The sequence below is a fragment of the Diaporthe citri genome, assembly GCF_014595645.1.
Source record: "Diaporthe citri strain NFHF-8-4 chromosome Unknown scaffold_8, whole genome shotgun sequence".
Lineage (NCBI taxonomy): Eukaryota > Fungi > Ascomycota > Sordariomycetes > Diaporthales > Diaporthaceae > Diaporthe > Diaporthe citri.
The window spans coordinates 630,322-643,146 of NW_025064853.1; the positions used below are offsets into that span (position 1 = coordinate 630,322).

Consider the following 12,825-nt stretch of genomic DNA (forward strand, 5'->3'; position numbering starts at 1 on the left):
TTCTCAGCGTCATGTCAAATAATCTGGATGTAATTAGAATATGTTTTCTTTTGAACGTCAGCGATAAGATTTCGGAGAACACAAAGATGGTGGAGTTTCTAGAAGATTCATGTAAGTCGATATTGTAGAAGTGGTGTATTTATACCACTTGAATTCTTTTGTACCTTCACAAGGACTATCAACCTGGGGATACTTGTTACGTGTATTCTTGAGGCCTTGAAAGCCTCAATTTGAGGAATTAGCAATCAATTGGCTTGTCCGTAACGTTTGAAGATTGCATATCCGTGTTGCTGTGTTTCACAGTTTGTGGGGTGTACTCGAGTGCTTTTAACCAGCAACAGGATAATTCAGCCACGAATTGAGGAAACATTCTTGGTCGCAGTATCTTGGGTTTATCATATTCAAGAAGCATATCCAACTACACAGGCCCACTATTCAGACATTCTAGAATTCAGAGAGGTGTTGCGTTCTTGTGCAATGACAATCACTCAGCCTCCGCAATGAAACACAGAACGAATGCAGTACCAAGGAAATCCCACTGGTCAGCCTCTCATCCCTTCCATACTCACTTGGCATATATCTAGCAGTCAAGAGTATCCAAGTTGAGTTCCTCCTGGCGCCTCCTGACTAACAATCTAGCCTCAGCATTCAGGACCAGGGGGAGGCCAAAGGGAATGTAGCTGAGGTCGCGTCCCCTTGGGGAACTTCCACTCGTACCTTCAAAATCATATGACACGGCAGGATCTTGAGCTCGTTGGCAGCGAAGAACCTTCCAGGACACGCGTGTTCCCCGTGCCCAAAGCTCATATGCTCAGGCGACGTCTGCACGTACTGATACGCATTCTCCTGGCCCGGCGCGCTCCTGAGGTTGTAGAAGCGGTAGATGTCATACTTCTCGGGGTCTGGGTAGACCTCTGGATTCATGAAGGTGCTTGCCGAAACCATGACTCGGGTGCCCTTTCTGATGAGGCTCCCGTCAGACAGTTGGATGTCTGCGTCAGCGTGGCGATGCATCGATGCTACAAAATAATTAGACATCCCGTTAAGTATTTATCTCAGGGCTATCCAAGACTTACTGGTACCCATGGGGTGTCTGCGTTGACTCTCCTTCATGAAGCTGTCCAGGAGCTTCAATTTGTGAAGCGCAGTCCTGGACCAGCCTTCCTGCCCCAGGACCTGAATGATCTCTTCTCGAAGAGGCTGGACGATCTGTGGATAATAGGAGATATCAAACAGGCAGCCTGTTATAGTCTCTGTGGTTGTATGAATGGCGGCGAAGCTCAAGAAAAGCTGCCCGTGGACGTAGTTGACCTGACGGCCTCGGCAGACCTCGTGCATCCACCCGATGGCGTCTGCCGATTTGGGAGGCTTATTGCCTGCCTTCAGAGCCTCATCGACAACGGCCTTCCGCAGCCCAACCTCAGGCATGATCAAGCTGGTGGCCTCCTGCACCTCGCGGCGGAGTCGGCGGAGGTTCGGCAGGAAGCTGGAGGCAAAAGGCCGTAGTAACATGTTCCACTGGCGGAGCTCGTGAGCAGCCGAGTAGGAGTCGTGGGTGTAGGACGCCGCGATGCGCAGCCATTTGTCGTTGCGCGCCAGGTTCTTCCCGAGGAAGACGCGGGATGACAGCTTTGCGACGATCTTTGATGTGGCTTGTTTTACGCAAATCTCGTGAAATTGGGCGTCGTTCCCGAGGACGTGTTGGCAAGTATCCGTCATCTCATCGACCAGATCCTTGGTGACCAGCCCAAGGGACTGGGTAAGCTTTGTCCTGACGACCTCCTGAATGAATGTGCCGTCCTTGTAGCCGGTGCGGCATGCCTCGAACCCGGGGTAGTTGACGAAGAAGTCCTTGTCGAAATATCGGTTGAAGCTCAGGCTCTTGTTGTTGCGGACCTCGTTGGCAAAACGATTCGGCAGCACCACAACCGGCCCGGTCCCTGTCATTACTTGAAAAAGACCTGGCAGTGTTCTCAAACCCCTTGCAATCATATCCATCCCCTGAGCAGAGAACGATGCATTCAGCTGTCCTTTCTGGATTGGTTCGATCACAGGAAATTTGGATACATAGCCATGTTTTGGTTTGATAAATAAGAATGCCCGTATAAGGAGTAAAGATGTGAAAGTGCAGGTGACAAGTGCCACGGGGTAGCCGTCCCCTGACTGCAAGTGTTGCTTGAGGTCATCAATAAAGTCAGCCATGATTTGGTCTCACTTCCACAGTCTCAGAGGAATTGTGTATCGAAACTTTGCTGGGGTGAAATCTGAGATATTTGCTACAGTTGTCGTATATATTTCAACTCCACCCAGTGTCTTCTCCAACTGTTTTCCAACTGTAGGTTTGCGTCATGCCGACGATGCCGACGAATGGCGGTGTTCGAAACACTGGCGGGCTGCGTGTGGGCAACACAATGACCCAATGGTCCCTGTCAAGAGAGATCAAGATATATCGGGTCAACATCAGCTCCGTTCTTGATCAGGGATACGTCCGTGGATTCCACGCGGCCAAGGTGGATCTGGGGGCCTTCCAATGCCCGCGCCAACGCGGCGCCAGTCCCATAGTGTAAATGCGGATTGTACCTGCCGGGTCACCCGATCGAGGCTCGGGCTTGTTTGATATCCTTTTTGTAGAAAGAATACTATGGCTGCTAGTTAAATACTTGGGTACAGGATCAATAAAGTACCTTGAAAATAAAAGGACAATAACATGGTCTTGATGCACAGTGTTGTCGGGTGCAGGGAATGCATATTAAGCATTTCAGCCATTCTTTTTCTCTAATATCTATTACAAGAGCTTTAGCTTCTTTTTATTGCTTTAAATCCTTTTTTATTAGAATAACTAACTACCCTTTATTATTTTTGAAAGATAAAATTTTAAAATTATTTTAATTCTATATATTATATCCCTTTTTTATTCCTCCTTATATTAAAGTACCTTTTAGCATAATAACAAGGCTTTTAGTAAAATTATACTTTATTATAGGCAATGAGCTCCTTCAAATCGGACCTGGGCCATTTCGTCGAAGGGTCCAAGTATTACTATCAGCGTGTTGCAGAACCGGAGGAGATTGCGAACATCGGCGTGTTCCTCGCCTCACACCTTTCGGCTTCCATCAACGGCCAGAACACTGTCGCGGACAGTGGAAAGGCTGTTGCCGCATTGGGGGAAACTGTCATCGGACCTGTTTGCCCGATGTTGCCATTTTAAACATGGCGAGTTTGAGTTCGCGAGGAGGTCATCTTATTTGCGGCATGGATCACGCACATGTCAATTTTCCAGGAGACAAGTCTTTGCTCAAATGAACGAATTGCTTTTGATGATGTTTCTACGGTATCAAAAGATGCGTGCTATGTATTGCTTCCTCCGGGTCGGCTTCCTGGATTGAACATGATATGATCCAAATTCGTGATACTGTCCCACTCGCCCACCCGACCAGATATGAATGGTTCCAACAGCTCATTGGTATCGAACCAAGCCCAATTCACAGAGTCCGTCTGCCCGAAGGTCTGAGAAGCTGACGACCGGTGGGCAAGGTGTTCTGTTGCGGTTCGGTATAGGGCTTTACAGAGCTCATACTGCCTGGTTGAATGTTTCTGATTTGAGCTAATTTGCTCCAATGTATCGAGGACCTCTTTGAGAAGAGCATAATCTGCACTGTCCGAGGTGGTAACGCAACGAATAAAGGTAATCACGTATGGCGTGAAAGAGGTATAATAAAATATCCTTAAGAGGAGGTTAGTCAGTGACAAGTAGGTAACTGAGAAGACCAGAGCTTACCAAAGCAAGTATGAGGACACTTGAGACCCCGAAGAAACGATCTTCGGATAGTAAGCCAGATGGGCTTGCAGCCCTTGTCGAGCAGCCTCGAAGCAGCGCGGCGATATCTCGGAGGCCGAATTCGACATGGTCTCTCCCCGGTAGAGCAGAGTGAGGACAGAGTAGTAAACAATGTGCATAGGCTCAAATGTTCGTCCCAGCAAAGTTCTATCGAAGGCGGCTGAGCTGTTGATGTGAAGCCAGTCATCGTACCACTGGGCTAGCTTTGCCGCCAAGGAGGATACCACCTCGCTCCGTACCTCCTTGGTGTGCTTCCTCGCAGCTGACGAGTAGAGCCCTTCGTAGAGGCAGCCTTGGAGGTGTGCCAAGTTCGTACATGCCACAAATGCAATATCCCAGGGGGCCCGTTTCGGATCCTCGGAGATAGGCACTTGCTGGATGTCTGTGTCGAAATCTTGGATTGTTGATGCTTTCCCCAAACGCAAGGACAGGTTCTTGTCAGATATGTAGATCTGCCAGAATATTCGCCGGACAGTCTCGGCTTCTTGGGCGGGGAACTGTGCGAGTCCTTCTTCACGGTGGTAGCCTAGAGCTATACAGTGTCTCGCGGCAGCTGATGTCAAAGTCCATTGTAGAGTCAATTCTGCTTCATTTTGGGCATGGATCATCTGTGGGTTGAAAGGTCAGTCTCGAACCGTGAGTTCGGCCCACCTCCATTTTCAAGATAAGGGAACCCACCGCCAGATATATCGCGAAGACACGTTCTCGACTGGGCAGAGCCATGACCTCATAAGTGTGAACACCCTGGAAGAACTTCTCCTCGCAGAAACGGCGAGTGAGATCTAGCTCTTGCTTGTTGAGCTGATGTTCCGGGGGTACGTCAATACTCCTTGCGATGGCACTGACAGCACCATAGAACAGGACGAGTTGGTCCTTCGGGATGGGCTCAATTGGGAAATAGATCCTTCTGCAGAGGTCCTCAAATACCTTCCAAGCATATAGGCCGTAAAAGGAGGAGACCCCTGATTCTTCTAAGAAGGTGTTAGTGAGCAGACGCGGTAAAGACCAGGAAAGGGACACACCACCTCTGACTAATGATAGTAAGCCGAGAATAACGTGAGAGGGCGGTAGCTCGTTGCCCGAGACCGTCGTCCCTGCGTTGGGCCTGTCATTGCGGTTGCGTTCTGATTCGTCAGGGCTTGCGTGTTCTTTAATGATGGTGCGCAAGTTTGCCAACTCGGACGGCACAGGTGATGGTTGCGGGCCAGGATTTGTATTGAGTTCCGTGATCTGGCTCGCAAGAAGCGTTTGGTGTCTGAAAGAGGATTCGCCTTCGACGACTATGGTATCCTCCTTGCATAGGCCAGCCGGAGGGGTTGAAGCACTTCGCTCATACAGCGTTGGTGAACTGTTGGACCGCTCATGGCCACTACTAGTACGAAAGCCCTTGATAGCTTCCTCTATCAAGGTCAGTCTTGCGTCTAGGAGCTGAAAGAGTTTCTCACTGGGTGCGAGTTAGTCATACTTGGAGAGTCGTCTGAGGCGAGGAAGGGCGAGTACCCACGTGGAATGACTGGTTGTTTCCAATGGCTGGGCAGCAGAGGCAAGCCCGTTCTGGCACGTGAGCCCCGAGGCCAGGCAGTTGGAGCAAGGGAGGACACGATTGCACCGGACCTGCACACATTAGGCCGAAGATCATTCGCGGACGGGACGCGCACCGGAACGACGGGAACGTACCTTGCGCCGGCGGCAGTTCGGGCACTAGGTTGTCCATCTTGTCAGCCTGCTCCGCGGATAATCGCACAGCCAAGAGACTCGAGCTTACGGCTTTTGGCAGCAACCCTGTCTTGTGTGGCTCAGGTGTATCCATAGCTTCAGCCCAAACAGGACATGCGATAGTGTGGTGGAATGTGTGTGGAGATTGGAGACAAGGGCGATGAGGCATGCCGCGACTTAATCAACCTCTTCCGCGCACAGGCCCCCGCGGAACGCGCGGAGGCTAACGGCCAATGGTTCCCATGTTTGGACACAATTTGCTCCATATTTTGCCTGACGTTTTAAGATAGACTGCACATGTTTAAACTTCAGGCATTCGGTCTTGTGCTTGGAGTCTGGAAGGAAGAGGCAAGATAAAAGTCCTTGGCACTCATCAGTAATTCAATGTCGGTTTTGAAGAATACCGTGGCGAGTAGGCCGACCAAGAGAAGACAAACATGCCTGAAGTGATACATGTTGCCATCGTTGGAGCAACTGGGACAATGGGCTCGAGCATTGTGCCTTGTCTCCTCGGCTCCAAAGACCCTGTTTTTGTAAATCCCCGGGCGTACAACTCGAGGGTCTTCGTGTTCACAACCTCATGCAGGAGGTCACAGCTTTGGTCCGCCCGGACAGTTCGAAAGCAGCAGAAGCAGCGAAACTCCAGGGCGTTCATCACATCGTTGCGGTCGATCTCATTGGGCCCCAGGATGATCTCGTTTCCTCTGTAGAGGGTATCGACTGCGTGATGTGCATTCTACCGCCACACTGCACCATGCAACAGATCCCCCTGGCGGACGCTGCCTTGAAAGCCAAGGTCAAGCGGTTCGTTCCCAATATGTGGTCAACGCCGTGCCCGCCAAAGGGCGTGATGAAGATCCGGGAGTGGGTGGGTGAACACACCTCGAAAGACAATGAGCTAGAGCGCCGGATTTCGAGCCCAACTGCTGATCAGTGTGACAGAAAGAGGACGCCGTAAATCATCCCAAGAAGATACATATGCCCTACACGGTAGTTGATATCGGATACTGGCATGAGATCATGATTCCACGCATCGAATCAGGGAAACTCGACCACCGCGCGCTCTATCCGACCTTCTTCTTCGTGGACGAGGGCTCAGCGCCCTGCGCAACCACTTACCTTCCCGATGTTGGGCGATATGTTGCGCGCATCATAGCTGACCCGAGGACGCTGAATCGCATGGTCTTTGCGTACGGGGAAGTCACCACCCAGAGAGCAGCACTGGACACGGTCGAACGCCTCAGCAGGGAGAAATGCCCGTTCAAGGCGGTGACATATGAGCAAGTCGCGGCGACCGTCCGGAGTGGCGGACTGGATTTGTGGTCGCAGGTCATACTCGAGTATGTCTACAGCTCTTGGGCAAGGGGAGACAATGATCCTCGGTGGGCGGAATTTCTGGGGTACCTGGACGCGAAGTCTCTGTATCCGGACCTGGAGGCTCATACACTGGAGCAGTCCATTCGTGATGCTCTGGCCCATCCTGAACCGAGTCCGGGTTTCGGTACTGAGCAATTGTGTACACAGATATCACAGGCCTTGGGTAAGTGGGCTGAGTGATAAGTTCAGATTCATGCTTGTTATCAAGGACGTTCAAGCAAGTGGACACATGGCCTGATCAAGCTTCACGTCAGCACATGGCATCGTTTCACGAGAAAATGGTAGTGGTTTGTAGACGTGTAACTACAACTCTGTGTATCGTTGCTATCGCGCATGCACACAGTAGATCGGATCTGTGTTGGAACCAAGGAGACCGCAGGGGCTTAGAAGTGCTTCAAGCAGACGGGAAACGTGACTTTCCAGTAGAAGACGCTAGGGATCGAGCACTCATGTGATTTCTTTATATACTTATTCTCTTTCTCGGTGCTGACCTCCATCTGTCCATGCATGAAGAGCAGCCAAATACCTCCCTACCTATACAAAAGCCCAGCCTTCATCCTCCGCCGCAGGATGTCCAGCGACCTCAACACCGGCGCTATCACTCGCAGGTCCCGTAACGTCACCGCCGCCGCCATCTGGCCCGAGCCCGTCCTACTCCTCGTCCCTGACGACGAGGTGGCAGGGCTGCCTGGAGTGCCAGATCCTCCTCTCGCGCGCGCCGAGGACCAGGTCGTGCAGCTCCTGCGTCGCGGACCTGGGCCTCCCGTCGGCGCCGAGCCGGCTCCCCCGCGCGGACTCGCGCCTCCTCTCCTCGTCGGTCGTGGGCCTCCAGATCTGCGTCTCCTCCACGCTGGCCGTGATTTCGAACTCGCCCCGGCACAGCGCCGTCATGCCCACGACGACGTCCGTGCTCTGCTTGCCCTGGAGCACGGGGAGGAACTGCTGCAGCGTGCCGTTCCACCCGAACTTGCGCGTGTAGTCGAGCGCGACGTTCAGAGGCCTGTGGCAAAGTGCCGGCATGAGCCGTAGCGTGGGGTAGATGGGGACCTCGGTGCGGTTGGTGATGTGCACGCGGATCTGGACAAAGTCGTCGACGCACACCGTGTTCCTTGAGATGCGTTGAGCTTTGGTCCTTGTTGCGTCCGATGCTAGTGTTGTCGAGGACGAAGGGTCTTCGACCGAGACCTCAATGCCCACCTCGTCCACCTTCACGGCCTCGATCATCCGCGGCGTGAGGCGCATGCTGCGAAGCTCGATTGTTCCGGTGCGGGTAGGCCTGCTAGTTGTCTTCCACGTGCCCTTTATGGTATCGAGGATCTTCTCGCGGTACCAAAAAGCCTCGCGGTTGGCCCGTTCGACATCTGGGGAGATGTGGCTTGTGCTGACCACGAACTGCCGCTGCCGGGACGGGTTAAGTGCTGGTACTGATGCATGTGGGTCTTCGAGGTATATTCTTTTTACTGGCACAATAACGCGACTCGTGTTGCCAGGTAGAATGTGCTCTTCGATGATGCTGCCGTCTTCGACTTCAAGGTGTGCGATCATATTGCTTGGCCAGGCATTGCGCAGATCTAGCAGCAGCAGACAATACTTGTCCGAAGTTAGCACATGGCTTTGCCCGCTGCTCTTGCTTGTCCTTGCCCACAATGGCTGCGGTATGCTGCCATGAAGAGGAAGGACGTCCATCCGCGCGATCTCGACGCTGGCATTGACAGTGACTGTCATGTTAAGCGACACCTGGCGCGTGAAGAATTTCTGCTCAACTTCTTCGGGCGGCACCCCGAAGTGAGCATAATCGATTTGAACGTTTGCGTTTGTCAGACCCGGCTTGCCGAGAATCTCAAACTCAAATGTCGCAGTGTCACCAGGTGCGATATACCTTTTGCCAACTGCTTTTGAAAGGCGTAGTGCCTGTTTCTTGGCCAAGATGAGCTCGTACTCGTAGAGCTCTGCTGGTGTTGCATCGCGGTTGCTCAGTGCCGCTTGAAGCGGTCCCTGCGTAGAGTCTTGGAACGAGAAGAGAAGGAAGTCGGCCGGTGTGCTTGAAAGATTTTGAAGCGTCACCGAGAATGTTTGTCGCTCCCCTTCCAGAATCATGACCGAGGACTGCGGCAGAGTCGTTGACTTGACAACCACAACAGGCTGTTGTGTAATAACATTCAGCTCCATCTGATGTGGCTTTGGCAGAGGATGGGACGGCACCGGTAGAGACATGTGATAGTCGAGCGCCTCGAGCCCTACGGCCTTGACCTTGACTTCGGTATCCAGGGACCAAGACTCTGAAAATATGGGAAACCTTCTTTCCCTGCATCCTCGAACACGTATTACTGCGCCTGTGACGCGTAGGGAGCCAGAGCCTCTGGGCGTGCCCGTCACCCGCATCGATTGCGTCCGGTATGATCCAATCACAACCTTCTCCACGTTGGATTCGAACTCGACTCCCTCGGTGGCTAGACGGGCGCTGACAATGTCTATCTCGGTGTCGTAGGGGTTTTGTAATGTAAGTTTGAATGTTGCCGGCTCTCCAGCGATAAGGTTGCTGACCATGGCCACCTTGTCAGGTAGCTTTTGGAATGGGTTGTGTATGAATGGGTTGACATCCTGAGACGTCCTGGTCGTTGAGAAGCCAGGCAGCTCAGTCTTTGCGTGCTCTATAGGCGTACGAGTGATGGGCATAGGATCGAGTTTGACACCTCTGAGGAGGAACTCATCCCAGTATTCTGCCTCCATGTGCCCCAGTCCTATCCTCTCCGTTAGACCGTGTGTCTTGGAAATGTTGGTCACGAGGCGAACTTGCTCCTCGACCGATATCCGAGGGGCTGCGTCTTCTTGGCGAGGGCCAGGAGCAATGCCGCTGCCGGCTGTCCGCATGAGATCACTGGAGAATTTGAGGACGCCCACAAAGTCTGGCAAAGCCTCGGAAAAGTTGATGCAGGCTCTCAGCATATTGAGCTTCAGCTGCCGCATGCCGTACAGGCGAGCCGCACCTTGTTTCTGTATCCGCCTCAGGCATGCTGCGTCGGAGTCCAGGTCAACGGTCCCATCATCTGTGGAGTTGCCGGGTCCAATAGACATGTCGAATGCCACTGCGCCGTATGTTTTCATGATCAATTGCAGGAAAGATTCAATTCCTGATTCGATGTCACTCTCTGCGAGCTGGAGGACACCACCTTTGGATTGGCCGTTGAGGTTGTTCAGGGACACAAGCCCTGCGGCAGGATGGATGCCCACCTCAGCGGCTCCGCGAGTGCGTGCATCAACCAGTCCTCCTATGACCACCGATATCAATTCTCGTATCACCATAGCCTTCTTTCTTTGATACCCAAGTAGCCCCAGGACAGACGCGATGCCACTTAGAATCATAGCACGATCAGGCGTGGTCAACAGCTCGGACCCAGGCCCCGGAAACGCCCGCATTAATATGTTGACGATGAGTGTCCGGGGCGGGGTAACGGTCAGTCTCGGTGATGTTGTAAGAGGCCTGTCAGGAACCGTTCCGAAGATCATCATGTCCAAAGACTGGCCGCCAAGCTTGCCCTCCGCGACGTGTAGCGCTGCCAATATCCTGCAGAACCTGATAATGGCCTCCGACATTGGCAGAGCCGGTAGATGCTCCGCTGATATCCTAGAATAGAGAGCAAGTATCCTGTCCAGCAAGTCTGGGAGGATCGTTTGGAACTGGCGAAGGTACTTTGGCTGATTAGGATCCACGTTCTCTTCGTGCACACCATTTGATCCCCCTTTCTCCGGCGGAGTTATGCAAATTTGCGGAACTTGGAATTCGACCCCAGCGAAGCTCAGCAGGAGTAAACTTATGACGATAATCTCGAGGGCTTTGCCGTGCCAAAGATGATCATTAATCGACTTGGCAACGGTGGCACCGTCGATGGCTTCCTTTAGTGAGTCGGTCCATCGGCCCGCCTGAAGGTACATCGATGCCATGAGAATTGTGACTCTGGCCCTGCCCTTGTTGCGCCACCGCTCGTTGACGCCTCCAGACCCAAATCCATGTACAGATATCCGGTCTTGGCTTGCGCTGCGATTCCCCTGAGCGTTGCCAGGAGCCTTTGCCTCGGGGCTTCCAGGATCCTGTGCTGCGGGTATGTCGTCGAATGTGGTCGGCGGGTTGGACAGCCCACTCTTGACCGGAGTAGAGGGTCGGCCTGGGGTTGAGCTGGCAGAGGATGAGCCTATGGGAGAAGCCTTGAATGGTACCGGCATCGACATGCGGGCCTGGTTGCGGTCGAGGGCGCCGCTGGCTGAGGCGGACCGGCCGATGGGCAGCGCAAACTGCGAGTTCCGCCGCTTTTCCGCATTTGCGGGATCGACACCGTTCGCTGCGTTGGTGGTTTGCCCAGGCGACTCGATGTATGACAACGCCTCGAATGACCTGGCCAAAGAGGTCATTTCCCCTAGCAACAGCGACGTTATGTCGCACATGACGGTCCGCATGGTGGTTCTTTTGGATTGCGCAGGAGGCGGTATCTGAATGATGCCCTCTGGGAGAGGCATAGAGTGCTCATCGGGGTGCACATAGTCGAACAGCAGGGCATGATGGACTAGGGCCTTCGGATATGTCTCTCTCAGGTCCTGAAGGCCTTGTTGTATCGACCTCATATTTCTCTCCGCGATCGTTGTCGCCCCGGACTGTCTCTTGTTGAAAGCCACATTTTCGAGCTCGGCCCCGTCCGCGATGGCCAACACCACGAGCGGCTCCCTGTAGAAGTCGAAGGGCAGCAAAGCGAGGTGCGACGGGGGCGGGGCGTTGGGGGTCAGCTCGTAGAAGACGGCGCCGTCGGGGAAAGCGAGCGGGGAGAACATGTCTGCGTGGGCGGCAGGGTCAGCGTGAGCTCGTGAGTACGGCGGGTTCAGGGGCTGCCGCGCCGCATCATACTTCTGTTTGGGCGCTTGTCGGCGCTGACATCGCGGAGGTGGACGACATGTTCGGCGTGTAGCCTCTCGAGGAAGGAGTTGAATCGGGTTGCCTTGATGTGGCCGAGAGGGAGGGCCAGTGCCTTGACCCTCGCAGGGGCGATGGGCAGCAGTGAGTCTGCGCTCATGGTTCTGAAAGCATTCCCTCGTCCGCGGAGCTCTATCGGGGAGCAGTCGTTGGTGTCGTGTCTGGCCTGTTGCGCATGTCGGCAGCTATTGGACTGTTTGGGCGAGGGTGTTTGGGCACGTCCAGTGTATTGGTGTATGTGTCGTTACTTCTGATCAACTGCAGGAGAGCCAGGAGGACCGAAGGGCCTATGCTGGGCTCGAGAGCGCGGGCCTCGTGGTGGGCCCCTTGGTCACGGAGCGGTGTTGGTGATAGCAATGCCAGAACCGGTCGCGATCAATGAAGTTGTCATCCGGCGCTACTGATCCATGTGCACTGCACCTAGCTATGCAGACCCAGATAGTACTATCTGGCCAACCTTGCCGTGTCACTCCTGCCACCTTGAGCCTGCACCAGAGACAATGACAAGCCGAAAGCCAAGAACTGGTCCGAGCGTCTCTCGGCCTTTGTTGGTACTGTAGTAAAGTCCAGGTCTTCTCCAAGCAGGAACGTACACCACAGTAACACTCCGTTTCAGCTCCGTAACAACTGTGCTCACCCGCCAAGAAAGGGGAGGAAACAAACGGCCACTGAGCATTCTCCGTCCTCAGCCTCCAACGCAACGCAACGCAGCTCAGCATCAGCGGCCCGGAACTCTATTGAGCTCCTGTTGGTAATTCGCTGGATTCTGGTGACTACACTAGCACCGTCCACTGCCACATGCTGTGTTCTGGCAGGGGTCGCGAAGTCAATCCCTCAAGAACACCTCCAAATGGGACGTGAACAAGGTCTATGATACAAGGGGAAATATCCTTCTCGCGCACCGTCTTGCTCTTGAAGAGTAAATTATGCAGCA

General features: G+C 53.5%; 5 protein-coding genes across 5 annotated transcripts; 2 read left to right on the top strand and 3 right to left on the bottom strand.

Moving 5' to 3' along the window:
* Positions 1-580: 580 nt before the first annotated feature.
* INS49_014570 (uncharacterized protein) lies at positions 581-1,947 on the bottom strand (the record flags this gene model as incomplete). The annotated part of the gene is made up of 3 exons (XM_043175260.1): positions 581-623; positions 833-1,019; positions 1,077-1,947. The coding sequence occupies 3 exons, from the start codon at positions 1,945-1,947 to the stop codon at positions 581-583; spliced, it is 1,101 nt and encodes a 366-aa protein (XP_043020217.1).
* A 410-nt stretch (positions 1,948-2,357) lies between these two features.
* Positions 2,358-3,208, top strand: INS49_014571 (uncharacterized protein; the record flags this gene model as incomplete). The annotated part of the gene is made up of 2 exons (XM_043175261.1): positions 2,358-2,510; positions 2,984-3,208. The coding sequence occupies 2 exons, from the start codon at positions 2,358-2,360 to the stop codon at positions 3,206-3,208; spliced, it is 378 nt and encodes a 125-aa protein (XP_043020218.1).
* Positions 3,209-3,774: 566 nt separating this feature from the next.
* INS49_014572 (uncharacterized protein) lies at positions 3,775-5,552 on the bottom strand (the record flags this gene model as incomplete). The annotated part of the gene is made up of 4 exons (XM_043175262.1): positions 3,775-4,446; positions 4,517-4,809; positions 4,861-5,238; positions 5,516-5,552. The coding sequence occupies 4 exons, from the start codon at positions 5,550-5,552 to the stop codon at positions 3,775-3,777; spliced, it is 1,380 nt and encodes a 459-aa protein (XP_043020219.1).
* Positions 5,553-5,991: 439 nt separating this feature from the next.
* On the top strand, positions 5,992-7,318 carry INS49_014573 (uncharacterized protein; the record flags this gene model as incomplete). The annotated part of the gene is made up of 4 exons (XM_043175263.1): positions 5,992-6,087; positions 6,141-6,422; positions 6,497-7,043; positions 7,275-7,318. 4 exons carry the CDS (start codon positions 5,992-5,994, stop codon positions 7,316-7,318), a joined length of 969 nt encoding a protein of 322 aa, XP_043020220.1.
* A 264-nt stretch (positions 7,319-7,582) lies between these two features.
* INS49_014574 (uncharacterized protein) lies at positions 7,583-11,991 on the bottom strand (the record flags this gene model as incomplete). The annotated part of the gene is made up of 2 exons (XM_043175264.1): positions 7,583-11,754; positions 11,826-11,991. 2 exons carry the CDS (start codon positions 11,989-11,991, stop codon positions 7,583-7,585), a joined length of 4,338 nt encoding a protein of 1,445 aa, XP_043020221.1.
* Between the last annotated feature and the right edge of the window lie 834 nt (positions 11,992-12,825).